General features: G+C 45.2%; 1 protein-coding gene across 2 annotated transcripts; it reads right to left on the reverse strand.

Moving 5' to 3' along the window:
* Nucleotides 1-1,938: 1,938 nt before the first annotated feature.
* Nucleotides 1,939-16,749, reverse strand: ankrd40 (ankyrin repeat domain 40). Of its 2 annotated transcripts, none has more exons than XM_056583089.1 (5): nt 15,372-16,749; nt 12,900-13,048; nt 12,178-12,816; nt 11,204-11,385; nt 1,939-3,275 (listed from the first exon to the last, which is right to left on the reverse strand). In XM_056583089.1, exons 1-5 carry the CDS (start codon nt 15,512-15,514, stop codon nt 3,132-3,134), a joined length of 1,257 nt encoding a protein of 418 aa, XP_056439064.1. In that variant the 5' UTR covers nt 15,515-16,749; the 3' UTR covers nt 1,939-3,131. The 2 variants fall into 2 exon arrangements, with proteins under 2 accessions (XP_056439064.1, XP_056439072.1); XM_056583097.1 differs by having other exon boundaries at nt 3,217-3,275; nt 11,161-11,385.
* Between the last annotated feature and the right edge of the window lie 5,229 nt (nt 16,750-21,978).

A 21,978-nucleotide genomic window follows, 5' to 3' on the forward strand; every position in this document is an offset into this window, starting at 1 on the left:
TTTTGGATTTGACTGTAGAAACTTTGGTTGTGTTTAATGCAGTGCTTCACGCAGCGCGAACGCAGCAACAAAGTGTTAATAACAATGGATCCCGAGTTTCTATATTAGGCATTATGATGGCGGTTCTCTGCGTAGTGCAGTGAAGTCTAGATCCGCGGTTGAGCTGTAATGTCATCCCGATTTTTAGTTGCGTGTTCCGCGTCCCGACATTTTAGCGAGCCTGTTGGCTCGCTAAAATGTCCAACCACATGAAATGTCCCCTGTTGTCAGCGAACATAGCCAACATGGTCTTATTATAGCCCGATCATTAACTAAAAGCCACATGGAAAGAATAAAGCATCCAGCATATGATTTCAACAATGTGTGAGGGCATATGCAGCAGGGATGATCGCACAGTGGAATGCTTATGGAAAACCAGCGGACGAGCGCCTGGTGGAGATTTCAGAAGCAGGGAGATTATAGAAAAATATAATTTGTCAGTTTGCCGTTTGACTGGTCAATATGTTAACCATACTTATTCATTTATTTATTTCAACTGCGACCCGCAATTCCTCCAAGTATTACTTTTTCCAAGCCATCCACTCAACCCGTGGATTATCCACGAGGTCCGCGGATATGACCGCCAACCGGGCATCTCTACTAGTCTTTACTTTACTAGTTCGTTCTTTACTAGTTAGTAAACACGGCCCGTGTTCTCCAGCAGTTCGCGGGATTCCCTCCATGTCAACAATGGAGACGAAAAAAGTGTAGATCGCAAGCATCTCACATTACAAGACCTCGTCTCGTCGCCAACTTTTCAAAATCGTGTACCACTCGCAAATTTGTCTGCGACAAATCGGGGCAAAATCGGGCTGAAATCGTGTAGTCTGAACCAGCCATAAGCAAGCAGCAGCAGCGCCATTGTGCGAATTCCCTACTAAACCAAACGAGACTCGTAATGGTAGGTAAAACAATGCTTTATTAAAGCATGCAATTGTGATGTAGAAAAAACTGTTTTGATTGTTTGTTTGTTTTGTCTTGTTTTTTTTTATTTATTATATTTACTTATTTATTTTTTATTTATTTTTTTCTACAATGTCTTGTTTTTTAAACGATTTATGATGACTATATGCTCTGTAAGGTGACCTTGGGTGTCTTGAAAGGCGCCTCTAAATTAAATGTATTATTATTATTAAAAAAAGAAAAAGAAAACATAAAGTGCTTGCATGATATTGAAGCCTACAGCGATCGTTAGTTAACTTGTATGGCGGTGCTCATTTGTTTACCCATGGGCCAGGGGGCAACCCGATTGCTACCTGCTGCAGTACTCTGATTGGCTGAATTGTTGAGAACGTTTGTTTGTATATTAACAATATTTGGCCAAAACATTACTAAGAAACGAAAGTTTTTTTTTCTTTGCCTGTATTGATGAACTATTTCGTTTCTTAGTAATGTTTTGGCCAAAAAAGATTTTTATTTTTTTATTTTTTTCAGAAAAAGTGGGGTGGCCATTGGCCCCGTGGCCATATAGGTTCCGGCGCCTATGCCTACGACCACAATCAAACAATGAGGATGCGCTCTTTTATTCTCTTTAGTGCAGGTAATGGAAGGTTCTGAAAGATGGCATATCCATGTAGCTTACTAATGAATAAAATGCATACAAAAAACGTTGACATATGACCCACTATGTTCTGCTCCATATACCCAATGTTGACAACGTCTTGGTATTGGTATTAATACCAATACCAAGAGTATTGGTATTAATACCTCATTCATTGTCCAAAATAATCCATAATAATTCAAATCGGGTTTTGTTGTGGGTACAAAATGAATCTTGAAGAAAACGCCCCCTACAGGTAGTCTTCTAGAGGAGCGGTTTGAGGCAGTAAGTGAGATCGGATCGCATCATCTTTTCCATGCTTTATCAAAGACCCCCCACCCCCCCCCCCACCCCCAACAACGTAAATCACAGCTTCAACAGTGTGTAAGGTTATCTGCAAAATACACAGAACCATTATAAAAATATCAAACTCTGAATGCATAGGTTAAGTCAAACTTTCCATCGTGTTCTCTGTCCAGAACGCAACCCAACAAACACAATGTCACTCGCTTTCTCCTTCCACACAAGATCCTATCAATAACTGTAGAGGTCATCAAATTCAGTCCACCCATCTAACCACCATAGGGAGGATCTGCAGTTACCCTTAATGTTATACATCTTCAATATTCTGGAAACTTCCGACAGTGCAGTCGTCTGCACAGTCCTTCATCCCCATTTATATCAGGGGGTGTGTTTGTGTGTTTATATCGGGGGGTGTGTGTGCGTGTGTTCGTATTGGGGTGTGCGCGTGTGTTTATATCTGGGTTTGTTCGTGTGTGTTTATATCGGGGTGTGTGTGTGTTAGTATCGGGTCTGTGTGCATGTGTGTTAGTATCGGTGGTGTGTGCGTGTGTCTTCGACGGCGTCGGATTGAGGAGCTTCAGAGGGCTGAATTTCGTACAGGTTGCTGTGTGCAGGGATGCTGTGCTGCAACCGTACCCTGGTGAGGGTAGCTAGGGGGAGGGGGGGGGTGTTAAACCAGTCTGAAGCAGTACGCCGGTCACCTTCCACTCCCACTCCGCTGGGGTCCATGTTTGTAGTCCATAGCTCCGCAGTTAGTCAGGATTGGTTCTGATTAAGGCCTTTCTCTGAGCACGGGTCCAGGTCTACGACAGACCACTGGAACCCCAACCCATTTTTGATCCACGAGTACATAAAGCGATAACAAAGGACACCATGCATTAGTCAAATAAAAAAATAAAAAAACACTAAGCGCAGGGCAGGTACACCTCTGTGTCTCAAGTGAATAAAGAAAAGTGGAGGATAGCGATTTTGGTTAGCAGAAATTAAATAAAAAACACCACTATCTGGTAAAATACCGCAACCAAACCCTTAAACCGTTGGCTGGGCGGGACTCCTTCATGGTGGGCTAGAGAGAAGCTGGAGTCAGGGACCAGGACAGGGAACAGGGCTGAGGTCAGGGACTAGGGCTGGAGTCAGGGACCAGAACAGGGAACAGGGCTGAGGTCAGGGACTAGGGCTGGAGTCAGGGACCAGAACAGGGAACAGGGACAAGGGGGGTTCCTGTCTTGGGGTCAGGGCCCTGGAGGCTCTAGTAGGTGAGCCGGGAGGCCTTCATGTTGTAGCAGGGCCGGTCAGTGAGGGTCCCGGTCCCGGAGAACAGGGACAGACCCTCCCCCTTCTCCAGCACCACCTCCAGCTCCTGGAAGTCCTGCAGCCGGGCAACGTCCTTGTCCTGGGGGGCGAGGGGACAGACTGTTAGGGGGAGGGCAGAGGGCGACAGACAGCAAGGGGGAGGGCCGAGGGGGACACACAGTTAAGGGGAGGGCAGAGGTGGACAGACAGCTAGGTGGAGGGCCGAGGGGGACAGACAGTCAGGGGGAGGGCCGAGGGGGACAGACAGTCAGGGGGAGGGCCGAGGGGGACAGACAGTCAGGGGGAGGGACGAGGGGGACAGACAGTCAGGGGGAGGGCTGAGGAGGACAGAAAGTCAGAGGGAGGGTCTGAGGGGGACAGACAGTCGGGGGGGAAGGACGAGGGGGACAGACAGTCAGGGGGAGGGACGAGGGGGACAGACAGTCAGGGGGAGGGTTGATGCCACAGTGCGTAGAACAGTCCATACACAACATCCTATGGTCAAACACAGGGCATAATCAAAACAGATCGCAACGTTTGCATGGTTCGTAACCATGGTGATGACATGCCCCTTCCTTACATTTAGGGCATTTAGCAGACGCTTTTATCCAAAGCGACTTACAATAAGTACATTTGTCATAAGAAGTGAAACAATATATATCTGTCGGTACAGTAGGGATGTTCATAGAACCAAGTGCAAGTACAACAATCGCTAGGCTAACCAAATCCCCGTGTTACAGCAATGATAGCAGCTGCTGCAGTTGCTACACAGTTAAGTACTATAATACAATACAACACAATACAATGTACAATGGTGGCCAGAAGGGGGAGGGTGGCTATGCAGAATCGAGGTGGAACTCTGAACAGGTGAGTCTTGAGTCTTTTTCGGGAGATAGTGAGCGACTCTGCGGTCCTGAGAATGGCAGGGAGCTTGTTCCACCACTGAGGTCCAAAAACCGAGAAAAGTTGTGACTTTGCTGATCGACCTTTGCTAGCTCTTAGCGATGGCGGTACCAGACGTCCAGCTGAGGTAGTTGAGCGGAGGGATCGAGCAGGGGTGTGTGGCTTTACCAATGCTTGGAAGTAGGCAGGGGCAGTTCCATCGACGGCCTTGTATGCCAGTACCATCGTCTTAAATTTGATGCGAGCTACTACAGGGAGCCAGTGGAGGTCCCGGAAGAGGCAGGGCTCCGGACTGCGACCAAATGGTCGGATTTTGCGGCCAAAATTTGAGAGTGTGCGACCAAATTTTCCATCTGGTCACGCATGTGCGACAAGTAAATTTACCCCTTTTTTTTTTTTTTACACGTTAAACGTGGAAGGTGCGCGTCAATGAATCCGGAATCTTTAGCAGGCCAATGATGTGAGAAGGATAGGGAATGGCCACTGTTAGTGGTTAATGTGTCTAGGGGGAGGGTCCTAGAGATTATCGAGAGCGCATAAACGACTGTGCGAAAGGAGAAAGATTTCACACAAAATGCTAAGTGCGTTTACAATGAGCAAGCAAACTATTGCCTTGTTCTTCCGACCTTCGGCTAGTGTGCCAGTGCAAGTCATTCCTGCACGGGTCTTATTTTACAAACCCCGCACCCGCCGGACCCGAAATACTTCAAACCGCATCCGACCCGTGTTCCGACAGTAGCCCGACCAGACCCGCTATAAGGAGGAGGATGCTGTGTATACTGCACAATATCCTGGACAACAATGCTCACCCTCTCCACCAGGTGCTGACCTCGAGCAGAAGCACCTTCAGCAACAGACTCATCTTCCCCCGGTGTAACACAGAACGCCAGAGGAAGTCTTTTCTTCCTGTGGCCATCAGACTGTTTAATGCATCTACCTCCGGCTGCAGAAGGGACCGTGGAGACACTATGCCCTGAGACCAATGTCACTTTATTTATTTTTACCCAATTTATTTATTTATATATATATATATATATATATATATATATATATATATATATATATATTTATTTTTTTACCCAATTTTCAATTAATCACTTTAGTTAATTTATGCTGCCAAATAATGCTGCTATAATATTCATCACTTTACCACTTTTACCACTTTTATCCAATCGCTCCTTTTCACTTATTTAGTTTGTACTTATCTCATCTATTTTATCTATTTTGACTCTAACACTGTATTACTTTCCCACCTTTGTATTGTAACTGTTGCACAGTAATTTCCCTCGGGATAAATAAAGAATCTTGAATCATGAATCTTGACACCTGACCCACACCCGATGGAAGATTAGAAACATTAGATGGGAATTACACTATCTGGTGTTTGGCTTGGTGCTTTAGATTGTTGTGCAAAAAAAGCACATAATCAACTGTTGACGGTTTTAGTTGACTCCTCCAGCCTGATTAACATATCCAGCACCGGTGAAGTCTCGCTCGCAATCGCAAAACCCGCGCCCGACCCGCGCTGTTCAGGCGTCCGACCCGACCCATCCAAATTGTGTGGTCACCCCGAACCAGTGCAGGACTCTGCTTCAGCTGCCATAAACGGCTTTTCACACGGGAGGTGTTTGTCGGGCCTGATAATGCATTCTCAATGGAGAGGCGAGCGGGCAGAGAGGAGGCTCAGCGTCCTGTCAAGCGGCACGACAAGCGGGCGCACTCCCTTGAAACTGACGCTTCCGTACTTGTCGAACGCATGCATGCTCAAACCTGGAAACCGTTGGGATAGATGAGAAACACAATTAAATGTGACACTGAATTTGAAACAGCACATCGTAATTTCTGCATCTATTATCAAAATAGTTATGAGTAATACAGTGAGAATTAGTAGAAATGTGAATATTTGGTTGGCATGTTGATTAACAGTGTGTGCCCCTAAAATGTATGGTTGCACGCCTACAATTTTCAGTTAGGGGCCACAGTGCTCCTACTGAAAAAAGAAAAAGTCTGGAGCCCTGAGAGGGGGGGTCAAATGGGAGAACTTCGGTAGGTTGAACAGGAGGTGCGCTGCCGCATTCTGGATGCGCTGCAAAGGTTTAATCGCAGAGGCAGGAAGTCCAGCCAGGAGTGAGTTGCAGTAGTCGAGGCGGGAGATGACCAGTGATTGGACTAGAAGCTGAGCTGCATCCCTTGTGAGGAAGGGCCGGATTCTGCAGATTGTTGTAAAGTGCAAATCTGCAGGATCGGGCCACCGCAGTGATGTTTGCGGTGCAGCATAACTGATTGTCCAATACCACACCGAGTTTTCTGGCAGTTGGAGAAGGAGATACAGTGATGTTTTCAACAGTGACCAGTAAGTCCATGTGTGGGCAATCTTTCCCTGGGATTAGGAGGAGCTTGGTTTTGTTGAGGTTAAGCCTCAGGTGATGGGCAATTGTCCAGGTGCTGACATCCGCCAGACATTCCGATATACGTGTTGCAATCAGGGCTTTATCAGATGAGGGGAGAGATGAGTGTCGTCAGCATAGCAGTGATAGGAAAAGCCGTGTGATGTAATTACAGAGCCCAGAGATCTGGTATTGAGGGAGAACAGAAGAGGCCCCAGTACAGAGCCTTGAGGGACACCAGTTTCAAGCGTGCAAGGTTTGGACAAGGAGCCATTCCATGTTACTTGATAGGTGCGGTTCGTCAGGTAGGATGTGAACCAGGAAAGAGCAGATTCAGCAACCCCAAGTTCGGCAAGGAGGATCTGGTGGTTCACCGTGTCAAATGCTGCGGACAGGTCGAGGAGAATGAGAACCGATGAGAGGGACGAGGCTCTGGCAGCACGGAGGGACTCAATCACCGCGAGGAGAGCCGTCTCAGTGGAGTGTGCCTTCTTGAAGCCTGACTGGTGAGGGTCAAGCAGGTTGTTAGATGAGAGATAGGACGACAGTTGGTTAGCAATGGCACGTTCCAGTGTTTTAGAGAGGAATGAAAGAAGAGATACCGGTCTGTAGTTCTAGATGTCAGTGGTATTAAGAGTTGGTTTTTTGAGGAGAGGCTTCATTCTGGCAGTCTTGAAAGATGCTGGAACAATGCCTGAGGTGAGGGAGGAGTTGATAAGTGAGGTGAGAAAGGGCAGGATGTCGCTTGAGACATCCTGGAGGAGAGAGGAGGGGATAGGGTCAAGGGCGCAGGTGGTGGCATGGGTAGATGTTATTATTCTGTTGACCTCGTCAGAGGTGAGAGGGATAAATTGGATAAAGACAGAGGAGGGGATGGGAGGAGGGAGGATGGAGGCAGGGATAAAAGAGGCGCTAATGTCCTTTACTTTCTGGGTAAAGCAGATAACAAAATCATCAGCAATGAGGCAGGAAGGAGGTGGGGGTGAGGGAGGGTTGAGGGGGGACAGGAACAGGGAAAACAGTTTCATGGGGTTTGAGGCGGAGGAGTTGATTTTGGTCCGGTAGAAGGCAGATTTGGTTGTTGACACAGTGGAGGTGAAATCAGAAAGGAAAAGATAGTGAGATAGATCATAAGGACAGGGTTAGGCAGGATGTTGAAGTCGCCGAGGAAAGCAGCTGAGGAGGGCATCCATCTCGTCGTAGAAGTCACGGAGGGGACATGGCTGAATGGGCGAAAATCATTTATTGGAAAGGGTTTTGTCAATGGCCAAGCACATTAGCATTGTACATCAAATAAAGGCCAAATGCAGTACCTTCGACTGTCTCCGAGTTGAATAGACTGCCTCCTCCTTCTCCTGTCACACCACAGACGGGCCAGTCTTAATCATCCACTCATTGTCGCTAGTCCCGTCAGTTGAAAATAGTAATCCAATTGTGAATTGTGTGAGGATGTGTTGAGGTTGGCTCAGTAAAACGACTGTTAGGTTAGATGCGTTAAAATTAGGGATCGACCGATATATCGGTCGGCCGATATTATCGGCCGATATTCGCGTTTTTGACGTGTATCGGTATCGGCCGATACGCGGCTGATTTTCGCTGATTTTTTAAAAAAAAAATTTTTTTTTTTTTTACTTGTTCTACCTCACCTGTTTTTAATATTTGTTAAATATTGTTCATCTACTTGTTCTTACTTGTTCTACCTCACCTGTTTTTACTATTTGTTAAATATTGTTCATCTACTTGTTCTTACTTGTTCTACCTCACCTGTTTTTACTATTTGTTAAATATTGTTCATCTACTTGTTCTTACTTGTTCTACTTCACCTGTTTTTACTATTTGTTAAATATTGTTTTTTATATTGAAGTTTAATAAATGTTTCTTTAAAAAAAAAAAAGAAAAAAAAAATCGGCTCAAGAAAATCGGTATCAGCGTATCGGCTAAGGCTGATGAAAAAATATCGGTATCGGTCCTAAAAAATCGGTATCGGTCGATCCCTAGTTAAAATGTAACGTAAAGAAACGGTAAATTGATTTTTTGGTGAGAAACATGAGTAATACTGTATTACTCATGTTGAGAAACATCAGTAATACTGGATTACTCATGTTTCTGTATTACTAATACAGTTCTATAGTGCTCTAATCATTTTAGTATATTATATAGTGCTGTGAAGCGATTAAAATATTTGATCACGATTAATCACACTTTATATATCCCTTGATTTTGTGCTGCTAGCCTTTTAGTGAGATCAGAGTGTTGAGAAGGACAGTAAGAAGAGAGACCCGCAGTGAATTCAACCCGGTCCACCTGACATTGGGTAGGTGCATGACAGTGGTAGGCCTACCGTAAAATGTCAATAGCCCAGGCTTTTATTTCTTTCAATCACTGAACTTTCGAACAAATCTCTTGCTCAGCAAAGAAGGGAAATACTATAACATTTATTATTTAAACCAGTATGAATATTCCTACCGTACGTAGGCCAATACACATCACCAGGCTATCGAATAACGCCCACACACACACACACACACACACACACACACACACAGCGGAGGAGTCAACTAAAACCGACAACAGTTGATGTGCTTTTTTTGCACAACAATCTAAAGCACCAAGCCAAACACCAGGGGTCTCATTTATAACCGTTGCGTACGCACAAAACAGGGCTGAAATTGGCGTACGTGACTTTCCACGCCAAGGTTGTGATCTATAAAAAAACTACTTGACGGGAGAATGTGCGCAGCCCTAAGCAAACTCTGACCCATGCGGATGCATGGTTTGGAGGAAAAGGAGAATTGGCGACACAGATGGTGTGGTGGTGAACTGAAGTCAGACAGAAGAATTGTAGAGTGAGAAGAACGATTATGTTTTATCATCGCCCTCATAAATTTAATTTCAACCCGTATCATGCGTTAAATCTATGTAATCAGAATAATTTAAGTAAACTGCGTTATTTCTCAGTTATAACTCCAGAAACATCTCCTTAGAATAGAAATAAAAAAATTCTCTATATTTAATCCCGTCACTCTATACTGTCCACTGACGGCGCGACGGCATGGAATAAAGCATCTGTCCAACATGTGTCAATAACATAATATTTTTATGTGACACTGAAACACATAATCAAATGTAAATTAAATCCCAAGTTTGGAAAACCAAGCCACACTCCTCATCACAATCGTTGTCAAACAAATCAGGCATTAAAAAGGGGTTAGGTTCAAGAACATTTTACGTGGGTGATTACAAACTGATTATCCAAGGTGTTCTCGGTTAGTCTCATTACCGTAACCCTATAAATACAGAGGTGAGCGCCGTGGAAATGCTGCACCATATGGCACTTCTGGCGGACCATGTAAATGGCAGGATTCGGAGGGAGAGGGTCTTTAGGGACCATAACGATTTATTGGTAGGCTACATAAAAATATGGACCTTTATGTCAGACCACTTCTTTTTTAATTCTGGGACTGTGCGCTCCGTGCTACTGACAGAGTTCACTGTGGCAGCAACATGTTGCCACTCACTCTGCTTTTTGTTGTTGGCGATCCCAATCCCGTGACCGCCAAAGAAAATTACTTTTCGGCCTCCATAACACCCACAAGTGTCTCCACTTCAACTCCGTGAAATTTCGTTTTTTTGCTTTTCTCAGTCCTTCTGCCATTGTTTCCGACAGACATAATACTTGCATCCGAGTCCGTTTTATATGCAGATCGCATTCATGAGGTCATTTGCATTGACCATTTATGGTTAAAAAGGGCCGTTTACAGGGCGGAGCGTGAAGTTGATTCAGCTGCGCACACTTGTAGGCCCTCTGTGATTTATAAAGCAAAGATTGCGTACGGTGTGCGTACGCAGGGTTTTATAAATCTGAATATATTTTGGCGCACGCAAAACTTGGCTTTTGGGCGTACGTACACTTTTAGTAACAATCCCAAGCACAGTTTTACAAATGAGACCCCAGATAGTTTAATTCCCATCTAATGTTTCTAGTTTTCGATCGGATGCGGGTCGGGTGTCGATATCAATTTATAGCGGGTCTGGTCCGGCTACTGTCGGAACACCGGTCGGATGCGGTTTGAAGTATTGCGGGTACGGGCGGGTGCAGGGTTTGTAAAATAAGACCCGTGCAGGACTGACATGCACTGGCACACTAGCCGAAGATCGGAAGAACGAGTCAATAGTTTGCTTGCTCATTGTAAACGCACGTATTAGGCTCGATAATCTCTAGGATCCTCCCCCTCGACATATTAGCCCCTTTCCCTATCCTTCTAACACTCATTGGCCTGCTAAAGATTCCGGATTCATTGACGAACCCCTTCCACGTTTAAGGTGCAAAAAAGAAAAAGGGCAAATTTAATGGTCGCACCTGGCGACCAGATGGAAAATTCGGTCGCACATTTTGGTTGCAAAATGCGACCATTTGGTCGCAGTCTGGAGCCCTGCGCTCCATATCCTTGCTTGCCCCAACAAGTTAATGCAGCTTGCTTGTTGTTTTGATCCGGTAAAGCTAGATCCAGTATGGTGTTGTAGTTTTTCTAACGAGACTAGTTGTTGCTAGACAGCAGGTGAAAAAATTACGTTTGACAAGTCACGCGATAAAACGTTGTTTGCGTTAACGCCGTTAATAACTGACACCACTAATATAATTATTTATTTCCTTTCTCTCAGGTTGTGGGTACCTTTCTCTCAGGGTGTGGGTACCTTTCTCTCAGGGTGTGGGTACCTTTCAGCAGGGTGTGGGTACCTTTCTAAGCAGGGTGTTGGGCAGCTTGCGGATCTTCTCCACGTGCTCGGCGCTGATGTCCAGCTCGCGGCAGCAGACCCGGAGCAACGAGCGGAAGGTCAGCTCCTGGCGGTCCAGCTCAACCTCGATAAAGTCGTTGTCCCGTGTGTTAGGGTTCTGGATGCGGACCTTCAGCACCAGCTCTGGGGGGTGGAGAGAGAGGGGGGCGGGGGGGTAGAGAGAGAAAGGAGGGTTAGTAGGGTGAAGGCGTCCTACAACAGCCATCCTAACCCCAATGGGTAGAATGCTCTGCTGAAGTGTGCACATTGTGTAGCGTGACCAGCTCCCTTGGTTCATACTGTCTGAGGTCTACATACACATATACTCTTCATGGGTAAAGATTAGGGATGCACCTTATATTCGGCCACCGAAAATGTTCGGCCGAAATGGCCCAAAACATAATTTTCGGTTTCGGCCGAAGGAGTAAAAACATTTTTATTTTTGATAAAAAAATAAAATAATAATTGTTTACTCATTTATTTAAATGTACATTGTTCTTAAATTCTTGCTATAAGGTCTGCTGGAATGTTAGAAAACGTTCAGTATTAAATAAATATTTTGTATCAAATTTGTAATTGATTTTCTTTATTGAAAAGCAAGACAAAAAAGTTTATAAAGGAAATTTAATTGTTTGATTTATGCAATGGTGAAAAATTAAAGCAAAATTAATGAAAAAAAGCAAAAGCCACATTCGGTATTCGGTTTCGGCTTTCGGCAAACTGTTTCAGTATATTCGGTTTCGGCCAAGAATTTTCATTTCGGTGCATCCCTAGTAAAGATTGGAGGACAGGATAGGTCTGACCACCGATAGGATGACCCTGGAAGCAACCTCCCCTGGACCATGTGACCCGGGAGGGGAGGGGGGTCATCCTTCACTACATGCGTCAGCTCTGGACGGCACGGTGGCCAGTGAGGCCTCTGCCCAGCGGCGGTACCTTGGACGTTGACCGGGAAGGTGCTGGTGAAGAAGAAGGGCTGGAAGGCGGGCATAGCTCCGCCCCCGGCCCCGCCCGGACCACTGCTGAGCTGCTGGGGGACGGACGGCTGCCGGGTCATGGCGGGGTGCACTCCGGGCCCCGGAGCCTGCACCTGGCTGCCGCTGCTGGAGCTGGGGGAGGCCCGCGGCGGCGTGCAGCCCGCGCCGTTCTGTGCTGCGTGGGGGGGGTAGTCCGGGGGGGGCTCCGACGACAGGTCCATGGGCAGCACCCCGTTGACCGCAGAGTACGGGTGGGGGTGTTGCATCCCGTTCTGCTCCACCAGGGGGACGAAGGCCCCTGAGGGGTGGCCCGGCTGGCCGAGGGGCGCCAGGGGGGCGGGTGTGGTCAGGGAGCAGACGGGGACAAAGCGGGCGTTGGGGGCGTCGCCCACGGGGCTCAGCACCGGTGGCGGGGGCTGGTGGGTGGGGGAGACGGAGGGGTCCTCCGGCTCGAGGTCCCCGGAGCCGCTCTGCTGCTGGAGCTGAGCCACCAGCTCCTCCACCTTGCTGTCCAGCTTGCTGTACATGAAGGGCGGGTTGGACAGGTAGTTGGGGATGATGGGCAGCTCCGCCTCCTTCACCTCCGGCAGGTCTTCCACTTCCAATGGGATCCACAGAGAAGGACGTTAAGGATGAATAGAATAGAGCTCAAACAGAATCATGTTTAACCAGACTCTTTACCTCCCAGCAGCCTCTTGATTTCTGGTTTGGAGGTTAGCTGAGAGGCGAGCTCATCCTTGGCCGTCAGTATCTCCATGTCGGCTCCAGAGTCCAGCAGGTACGACACAATGTGCCTGTGGTTCCGCTTGCAGGCCCAGTGAAGGCATGTCCTGTTGGAGGATCCAGAAGATCAGGGGAACTTTTAAAAATGGAATTATGAATAAAAAGACTCTGTAAGACACTGTAATCTAACTGTCGGGTAAAGCAACCCGAATCAGCGTCGCAATGTCAAAGTGGACATACATTTTGACTGCTTTTGCTTTCTGATGGTGGACGTTCCTTTTCGTAAACCCAAACATACATTAAGTTCTCCTATACAGGTAAGAGACACATTCTCTGACAATCTGGGTGGCGAGAAATTGGATCACAGAAAGCATTTCAAACCCTTCAATTCCTTTTCTCCCGCAGAGAATTCCTCAGATAGTCCTTGGATTGTCCCCAGATAGTTCTGAGATGGTCCTCATAAAGTTATACTACTGGGGTCTACAACTAGTTCTGAAACAAATCTATTATGTTACGTATGATATTATGTGCGTAGAAGACGCGGGGTAAGCGGGGGACATGTCCCCCCCACTTCCCGTATCTGTGCCCTCTGTCCCCTGCACTTTTTAAAGCCATTACAACCATTAAATTCATTTCTAACACGTGGAAACACGTTTTTCCGAGCCGCCTTTGAACGCACCATGAGCAGGCGGAACCAGTTGGCAACCACCGCTGTCATGTTGTGATTTCAATCACACAGACGTTGATTCAGATCTGTTTCGAGCATGTTCAGCAAACCAGCAGCTGCCAAGAGGCCAAAAACTGTACATTGTTTTTTCCAAACAAACTGTTAAGTTGAGTAATGCTGTTGCATGTTATTTAGTTAAATGATGACTGACTAATAGATGTCAATAAATCAAGTTAAGCTAGTTAACAATTGTTAACTGTTACCTATGTTAAATCGCTTGCTAGGTGCAGAGATGATAGTAACTAGTTACATTTACTGTTACATTTACTTGAGTAACTTTTTGGAAAAATTGTACTCTTAAGAGTAGTTTTACTGCAAAATACTTTACTTATTCTACAGTAACAATACTCCTACTTGACTACAAGTTTTGGCTACTCTACCACCTAGGAATAAACCCACTCTCCCCGCATTTCTGCACAGAACTTGTGTTCACGGTTGTTTTTCACATATTTTTTAATCTTCATACAATAGAAAGAGCAGGGTCAGGGAGGAGACAGTGGACCAGAGTCCAGCAGCAGTAGGAATGAACAGGGGGGGTATTCACAGCAGTTGAGGAGAAATTATCGATAGGATAAAAGTGACTTTGCGATTAATTTCCACAGCTACGTCACCACTACTATTCTTAATACTGTGGCGACTCCTACCCCCCGGGGAGTCTGGGTAATGGGGTATTCATAATGTTGTTTGGGGAAAAGGGGTTTTATTGTCTTTAGATAACTTGTTTATGTTATTAGGTTAAGTGGGGTTAACGGGTTTGGGGTTCTTTATTGTTTGTGTGTTAATTGTGATGTGTAGTGTGATCGGGACCATTAGTGAGAGTGTTGTGTGTGTTGGTCAGGTGTGCCGTGTTTTCTGTTGTGTGTTTGAATAAAGGCAGCTCTCGGGGTCGTGCGGTGTATTGAGGCACGAGAGTTGCGCCGCCATTTGAACCTGGGCTCCCGTCTCGTCCTTCCCGCGCTGCTCGCCACAATACTATTTATACGTTTTTGCTTTGCATATATATTATTTATATCATTGCAGGAGTAATTATAACTGGCTAAGGAAATGTCTATAGGATTAGAGTGACTCTAAGATTAGTTTAGTTTATATTCAAAGAGACCTTTTGTTCATTTATTTGCTGATACTATTTGACTGAGCACTATTTGTGTTTTAAAGGAAGCAGGTATAGGTCATACCATTTGTCTTAGTCTTGATTAATTTTGCACATCTGTGCTGTCATAGTTGACAACGGCAAATGTAAAATAGCTACATCTCCTTGTCGATATGTTTATTGTTGTCACTTTCACTTGTCACTTCTTGCCATTAAATTAGATTATGTGGCTTATTACCCCGTCACTTCCATTCCATTTTGGGGCTGATAATTTGAAACAGGAATGGTGTTTTACAGAACTTTTCGTGTTCAGTGTTGTCATTTGGCACTTAATTATCTGGTTAGTTACGCTGTAGATGCTCGAGGGTCATTCTGTGTCAACTCAACCAGAGTTTGGCATCTTTAGATTTTAACTTTAGATTTTGATAGTACATCATTTTAAAGAACTAAAGTCGGTCCCCTGGTGCTGTGCTGTTTGTGGTTATGTAGCCACTTAGGAGTGCAACTGAATGCGAGAGGATGATAAATCACTCAATAGACCTCTGAACAATTTGTCCCCCTCACTTCTGAATTGATGGCTACGCCCCTGTATGATATACTTAAGTCCACTCACCAGCCGTTGATCTCGTTCTGAGAGTTGACGTTGACCCCCCCCTCGACCAGGGAGCGCACCTCGTCCAAGTCCCCGATGGCCGCCGCCTCGCGCAGCCGCTCCTGGAGCTCCTGGTCCAGCGACGTGGTGGACATGGTGGACATGGTGGGGTGTGGGGGACTGACTGAAGCTTAACTGTTCAATACCAATCACTGGACATAGTTCACCCAGAACACGGTGGAGTGAGGTGTTGACCCGGTGGTGTGACGGTTAGCCTCGGGGAGCTCCTCGAGTCCCGAAGTGCTCCTCTGGGACCGGAGCGTCGGTCCTTCCGCTCTAACTTATGGTTTTATTCTGATAATAGAGCGGTCATAAGCGGGACATGTGGAGCAGTCCCGACACTGAGTAACATTGGTTCAGTTAACAATGTTAATCCTTCGTCTCTGGCCCTCACGAAGCCACTTCCTATCGGGGGACATTTCTCGATGTGACACATAGGAACCATCGTTCAGGTTCCATTCTAAAGCCCTCCTAAGCCTGCGATGTCACGGGTGCCCGCTAGGGGCCGTCACCGCGGAAGACATTCACTATACATATCTAGACATAAAGGCAGGAAACACAACTGTTTACTCCACATTCTGTTTGGTATTCCACGAACGGAGGTTAACGCTGAACTCTAGTTTGATTGACCCTGTGCCAACTAGGCCTAAACCAGAGCTATGGAGTTAGAATCATGCCAAAACCCCCCACACACACACACACAAAACGTGTTTTACTCACGCACAACGATTCACACACACACAAAACATGTTTAACTCACGCATAACGATTCACACACACACTCAGTGTGGTTTGCAAATACAAAACATCATTCACAAACTAATGCATTTTGCTTCAGAAACAAATACAGTATGTTTTACACATACAAAGAAACATATTTCTTCAATTACAAAAAAAGATCCTCCAAGTAGCCTACAAACTAAAATCTTTCAAGTACAAACTAAAATCTTTCAAGTACAAACTAAAATCTTTCAAGTACAAAAAAAAATCCTTCAAGTACAAAAAACAATTCTACAAGTACGGAAATCTGAAAGTTGCGCGTGGATCAGCAAGGCGGAAAATTCGAGGTGGGTCTGTCGAGGTGGGTCTGTCTGCGTCCTGCAAGACGGAGGCGTAACTTGTAGTAGGAGGTTTCAAGAGTCTGAATCATGGACAGGTCTGAATGCAGACATCCACCCACACGCTCCAGACATCCACCCACATGCACTTCCGCTGCAGACATCCACGCACAGAAACATCCACCAGCACACTGGAAATTGGAAAATAAAAATCGTAAAATAAAAATCGGGCGTTAAGCAATGTGTTTACATAAATAAACGGGCGTTAAGTAATGTGTTTAGGGTGTATGCACTAAGCTGAGTGACGTACTTCCTGTTTCAAATAATACAGCTCGGCCGGTTCCGGTCTGTGTCCTCTTTTTCCCGGACATGTCCTCTTTTCGAGACCTAAAAAATGCGTCCGGCAGGGATTCCAAAAACGTCCGGTATTTTGCCTCGTCGCAAAAAAAAAAAAATATATATATTATTGTTATTATTATCTTTTTATTTTTTTTTGCCTCGTCGCATATTTGTGTTTCTGGGTCTTTCACATAACCTACTAGTTATTACCATTGTATATGTCTATGGTTATTACGGCCTTCCAAGTTCTGGAAATGGTATCTCCCTTACGTTCCACCTTCTTGCGCGAGCTGACTGCAGAGAGAGTCTGTCATTGGGCGACCGATCTCATGTGCTCGTTGAGAAGGTGCCGTGTATAGACGGAATGAAACCCCCATTGAAGTACGTAGGCTCACGATACAAACCCCCCCCCCCCCCCCCCCCCCCCCCCCCCCCCCCCCCCCCCCCCCCCCCCCCCCGTCAACAATGTTGCCCGGGGCGCAATTGGACCTAGGATCGCCACTGTCTGCAACCATGCCTAGTTTATCGCGCTAGCCAGCTGTCGTTGATGCACATTATACTAAGGTGACCAGACGTCCCCGATTTCCGGGGACAGTCCCCGTTTTCGGTGATCTGTCCCCGGTCAAAGCTGTCCCCGGAAATGTCCCCGATTTTGGGGGGAAAATGCGCGCAGACTCAAACACCAGTTATTACGGTAGTCATTTAACGCATCACCAGAGAAGACGTCGTATGACCATGGACATAATAAAGGATGGACCACGGACTGGAAAATGGCCGCCCATTCATTCCTATGCAAACTGCTCAGTGGCGCATGGTAACATACAGGAGCGATTTGCTTCCGCGTTATGTGCGGTTATGTGCATAGACATCATATCCACTCTGAATTGTAATTTCAACAGTTTTCAATACAGTAAGATATAATCCAGGTCCTTAATCTTTATTCGATGATGCTCTTCTCTGCGTATTTGATAAATCAGTAATTATAACCTTTTTGGTAATCATTTGCGTTTATCACACTGTTCATTCATTTCACTGTTCTTCCTCTCATTCCTTTCCTTACTTCTTCTTTAGGCTACCTGTCTTTGTTTCCCCTTCCACTCTTCTGCCCCAGCCAAACAGCCAAAAAAGTGTTTTGTTAAAATTTGGGGTGGGGGGTCTTGTAATAAAAGCTTTTTTTATTGTAACACTTGGTTCAAATCCTATTTCTTATTTCTTACACATGCAGCCATTTGGACACCATTCTTTGATAGCTGATAACCAAGCTATCCAAGGTACACACTGTAATACTATAATCAAGAGGACATACAGGCAGTTCAAATAAAAAGAGATAGAACTTTATTGATCTGAAAACTTCATAAATATGTAAGATTGCTCCATATAATACCATAGTAAACGTATGTAGGCCTAAAAAATTCAGTTCATGTTATTGCTTAAGAAACAGATTCCTTCCAACTAACTATTTACGAAAAATGCAATCAATAATTTATATAAAAGTAAATGTTTACATATCGACCAGCAACGAAGTTGGAGTAGCCTACCCAAATAATGAATTGTAATACACCAACATTGTCAACTGTCATACATAGCTAACCATAACCCTGTCATACATAGCTAAACAAGCAAATGAAAATGAAATACCTACCAACGCAACTGAAATGTTAATATTAGACAATTAACAATATTATGAAAATTACGTAGGTCTCCCATAATCATTCAGGTAATCAATACGTCCGTGTAACAGCTATTTCAATGATATGTGTGTTATATATCCGTGTTCAACGCCATTCATGTCAAGTAAAAGGACAAATCTCAGACTTTGGAAGTTAATGGAGTTAATGGAAGTTAATTCGGAAGATAAAGGCCCGCTATGCAACTTCGGGCATTTCTTCGCTGTTTGCTTGGTTTTGGCACGCACATTTCTCTACACAGCGCCCCCTACAGCTTCGTAGTAGATATTTCACAACACTGTCGTAACAACTCGTTGACGACCCTTCCCCATGTACTTCTACGCGAGCCATGTGCATTTGTTTTCAAAGAAGCCGGCGAATGCGTGGAGCCATGTCTGAAGTAGATGTTCATAAAGTGTAGGCAAGGTTATACATTTTTAAAAGGGTGTATTTGTATTGCAATAAACATAAATCCATCCTTTTTTATAGTTGACGGGGAGAATTTATATCCTAGATTATAATTGTTTTATTTTAGGTTGAACAGAACAATCAGTGTAAGAGGTTTGGCCAACATAATAATCTAAATAAACAAGAACCTGGATTCGGGGATTCAGTCTGTATCTGGGGGACGAGACAGACGAACAGCAAAACAAAACAAAGGTGTTTATATGGTTGCAACCAAGCAAGCTAGAAACATACAGGTCTCACAACAAAACGGTCGAGAAAACAATTTTTACAGGGCTCGCAACAAAATGGTTGAGCAAACACATTTGTACAGAGACTATCAACATCAAGAATACCACGAAGACAAAGGCCACCCAAGGGTACTTTCAATTTCAAAAGCAACCCGGCAGAGTCTGCGTCTGATTTGCAGTCTTCTTTTTCTTTCAGTTCACACTATTCCTGAAAAGCTTGCCCAACGTTTACTCGTGTCTGGCCTCTCTGCCGGTCAGTCTCCCTTTTCTCTTCTTCTGTTCCTCCGACATTGGGTTTCTCTGTCTCTTTTTAGTCGGCTGATCTATGATGAATAACAATCCCTTAGTGATTTATATCGAGCCGGTTCCGTGTTTGGGGGTCTGTGCCGTAAAGCAATTTGTTACTTCGCGAGACCCGAGACTCCCGCGAGAGTGGGCGGCGGGTCGCCGGCAGAAACATATTCCTTTTCTCCGCCAAGATGCGCAAGGGTGAGTCGAAACAACGAACAATCTAACAAAAATGTATAATAGAACCATCGCAATGACTCTTAGCCTGTTATATTAAGGTAAATCAAGCCAAAAAAGTTGCATAGTTCCCCTTTCACTCGTGTCTGATCTCTTTTCTGGTCCATTCTTCTTTTGTTCCACCGACGGTCGCCTCTTGGGTCCCTTATCAGTCGATTGATCCATGATGAATGCAACAATTGCCTCGCAAATGGCTGTTTATATCTAGCCGGTGCCATGTGTGGGTGTGTGTCTGTGCCGTAAAGCATTTTCGAAACTACAATCTGACTACATTTTCGAGGATACTTCCGCCGCGTCACATCCGGGTGCGCTCGGTCCGAACACATCAAGTTGCGTATGCGCTTTTTCACTGTAGAGGCGACATGGGAAAATGACACACCCACCAATCGACCCAGAAATGGATGCAGAACCATCAGCATAACTCTCAATCTGCATACTTAATGTAATTTTGGCTAAAAAAGTTGCATAGTGGGCCTTTAATGGAGCCGTGCACTTCAAAATAGGTCCATAGCAAGGAGCCGTTTGTTTCAGTACGACTCCTTTCAGCTGCCCACCCAACATAAACTGCTAAAACGCTTGAGGAGGCGTTTTGAAAAGAAAAAACTTACATTTTTTTAGAACAGGGTAGAAATATAATTATGAGCCTTTGATTGATATCCAGACATTTTTTGCGGAGACACAATCCTGTTCCCCACTTGTATTGGAGTGGACGGCGATATCTACTTCTGCGCCACATGAAATGACGGACCCCCGTCCACAGCCAGCTTAAACAGCTGCCAGGCTTGGCCTCTGAGCACTGGTGGATTGCGGAAGTATGCGCCGATCCTGGGGGCCTGATCTAAACAGTGGCCGTTTCTCAATTCCTAGCACGCGTACTACGGACTCGATGACTTGCAAGCACGTACTTGGCAAGTCTGTACTTCAAGCACATACTTGCGAGCACGCGAGTACGTACCTGCGATTGGAACAGCAGTGGACTCGATGACGTCACCACCTCTGCTCGTCCGTTAACTGTGCTACGGCCTCATTTAGCATACTACTGAACAATATAAACAAATGATATAAAACAAAATCCCAGCCTCTTTCATTTTCAAATAGTATGTAAATATTCTGAATGAATAAAAATTGAAAAGATATGCGTGTCCTGTCATGTGTATACACACACGACTTTATATATATTTATTATCTTATATTATTGTTATTATATTATATAAATATATAGATAAGTTAAGAGTAACTTAAGCTACAGTTGTGCGTCTTCTCCATATTGTCCGCCATCGTACTGCTGCTAGTGCGAAATGCATCCTGGGATTTATAGCGATTGCAAGCACACACGAGCCACCTCCGATGCATGCTTGGTGAAACGGCGAGATCGAGCACGCATCAAGAACACTTCCGGGTTTTACGACAGTACTCGCTTGATGCGTGCCGAGAATGTCTAAAGGCCTCCACACACCGGCGCCGCAGCGTCCAGCGTTCCGCGCCGCGCCGCCCAACTACTCTTCGAGACAATGTTCTATTCCCGAGCGTCGCCGCCCCTGAAAAAGCGCTTTGTAAAAGCTGGTTTGTACATCCCGGGTCCCGTAGGCACTTCCATATCTACCCCTCACCACTGGATGTCGCCCTCTTTCGTTTGTGATAAACAATTACGAGAATGGACGATGAGAGACTGGTCGTCGAGGTGGAAAAATATGTCGAATTGTATGACCAAAGTTCCCGTCATTACAAAGACAACTCCAAAAAGGTCATTGCCTGGCGAGCCATAGCTCTGGAGATTGGATCTTCAGGTGAGAAATCAACAATGGTGGACTAAGTACCCAAACCATTAACCATAATGGGAAATAGACGAAATCAAGTCACATATAATCACACCATGTAGGTATACACCAGATTACTTCTAATATATATTTTTTTATTTAAGGCAAAGCAACTTCATTCATATAGCACTTTTAATACATGAAGCAGACTCAAAGTGCTTCACATAGAAACATTCTCATACAATAAAATAGATAAGTAAAAGGAAACACAGGCAAAACTCAAAAATGCATTGTCATGTATTAACTGTCTCTCTGTTATCAGAACATGTATTAACTGTCTCTCTGGATTTAGGGAAAAATAACATGCCGCTTTTCCACCATCATTATTGTGGATATGTAGGCTGGTTAGTTGTGGTTGTTTGTGGTCTTAGTGAAACAGCCTTGCCTTGGAGTTGGAGAAGTTGGAGTGATTGTGTGAATGTGCGAGAGAGAGCGCACCTGCCGTGGTGATGTTGGGCTTGTTGTGG

This window comes from Gadus chalcogrammus, chromosome 2, assembly GCF_026213295.1.
Source record: "Gadus chalcogrammus isolate NIFS_2021 chromosome 2, NIFS_Gcha_1.0, whole genome shotgun sequence".
NCBI lineage: Eukaryota > Metazoa > Chordata > Actinopteri > Gadiformes > Gadidae > Gadus > Gadus chalcogrammus.

Coding starts and splice junctions, on each gene's coding strand:
- ankrd40 (XM_056583089.1), bottom strand. CDS start 15,514: ATGTCCACCATGTCCACCACGTCGCTGGACCAGGAGCTCCAGGAGCGG. Junction 12,817..12,899: donor AATCAAGAGGCTGCTGGGAG/GTAAAGAGTCTG, acceptor TCCCATTGGAAG/TGGAAGACCTGCCGGAGGTG. Junction 3,276..11,203: donor CCAACACCCTGCTTAGAAAG/GTACCCACACCC, acceptor CTCGCCCCCCAG/GACAAGGACGTTGCCCGGCT.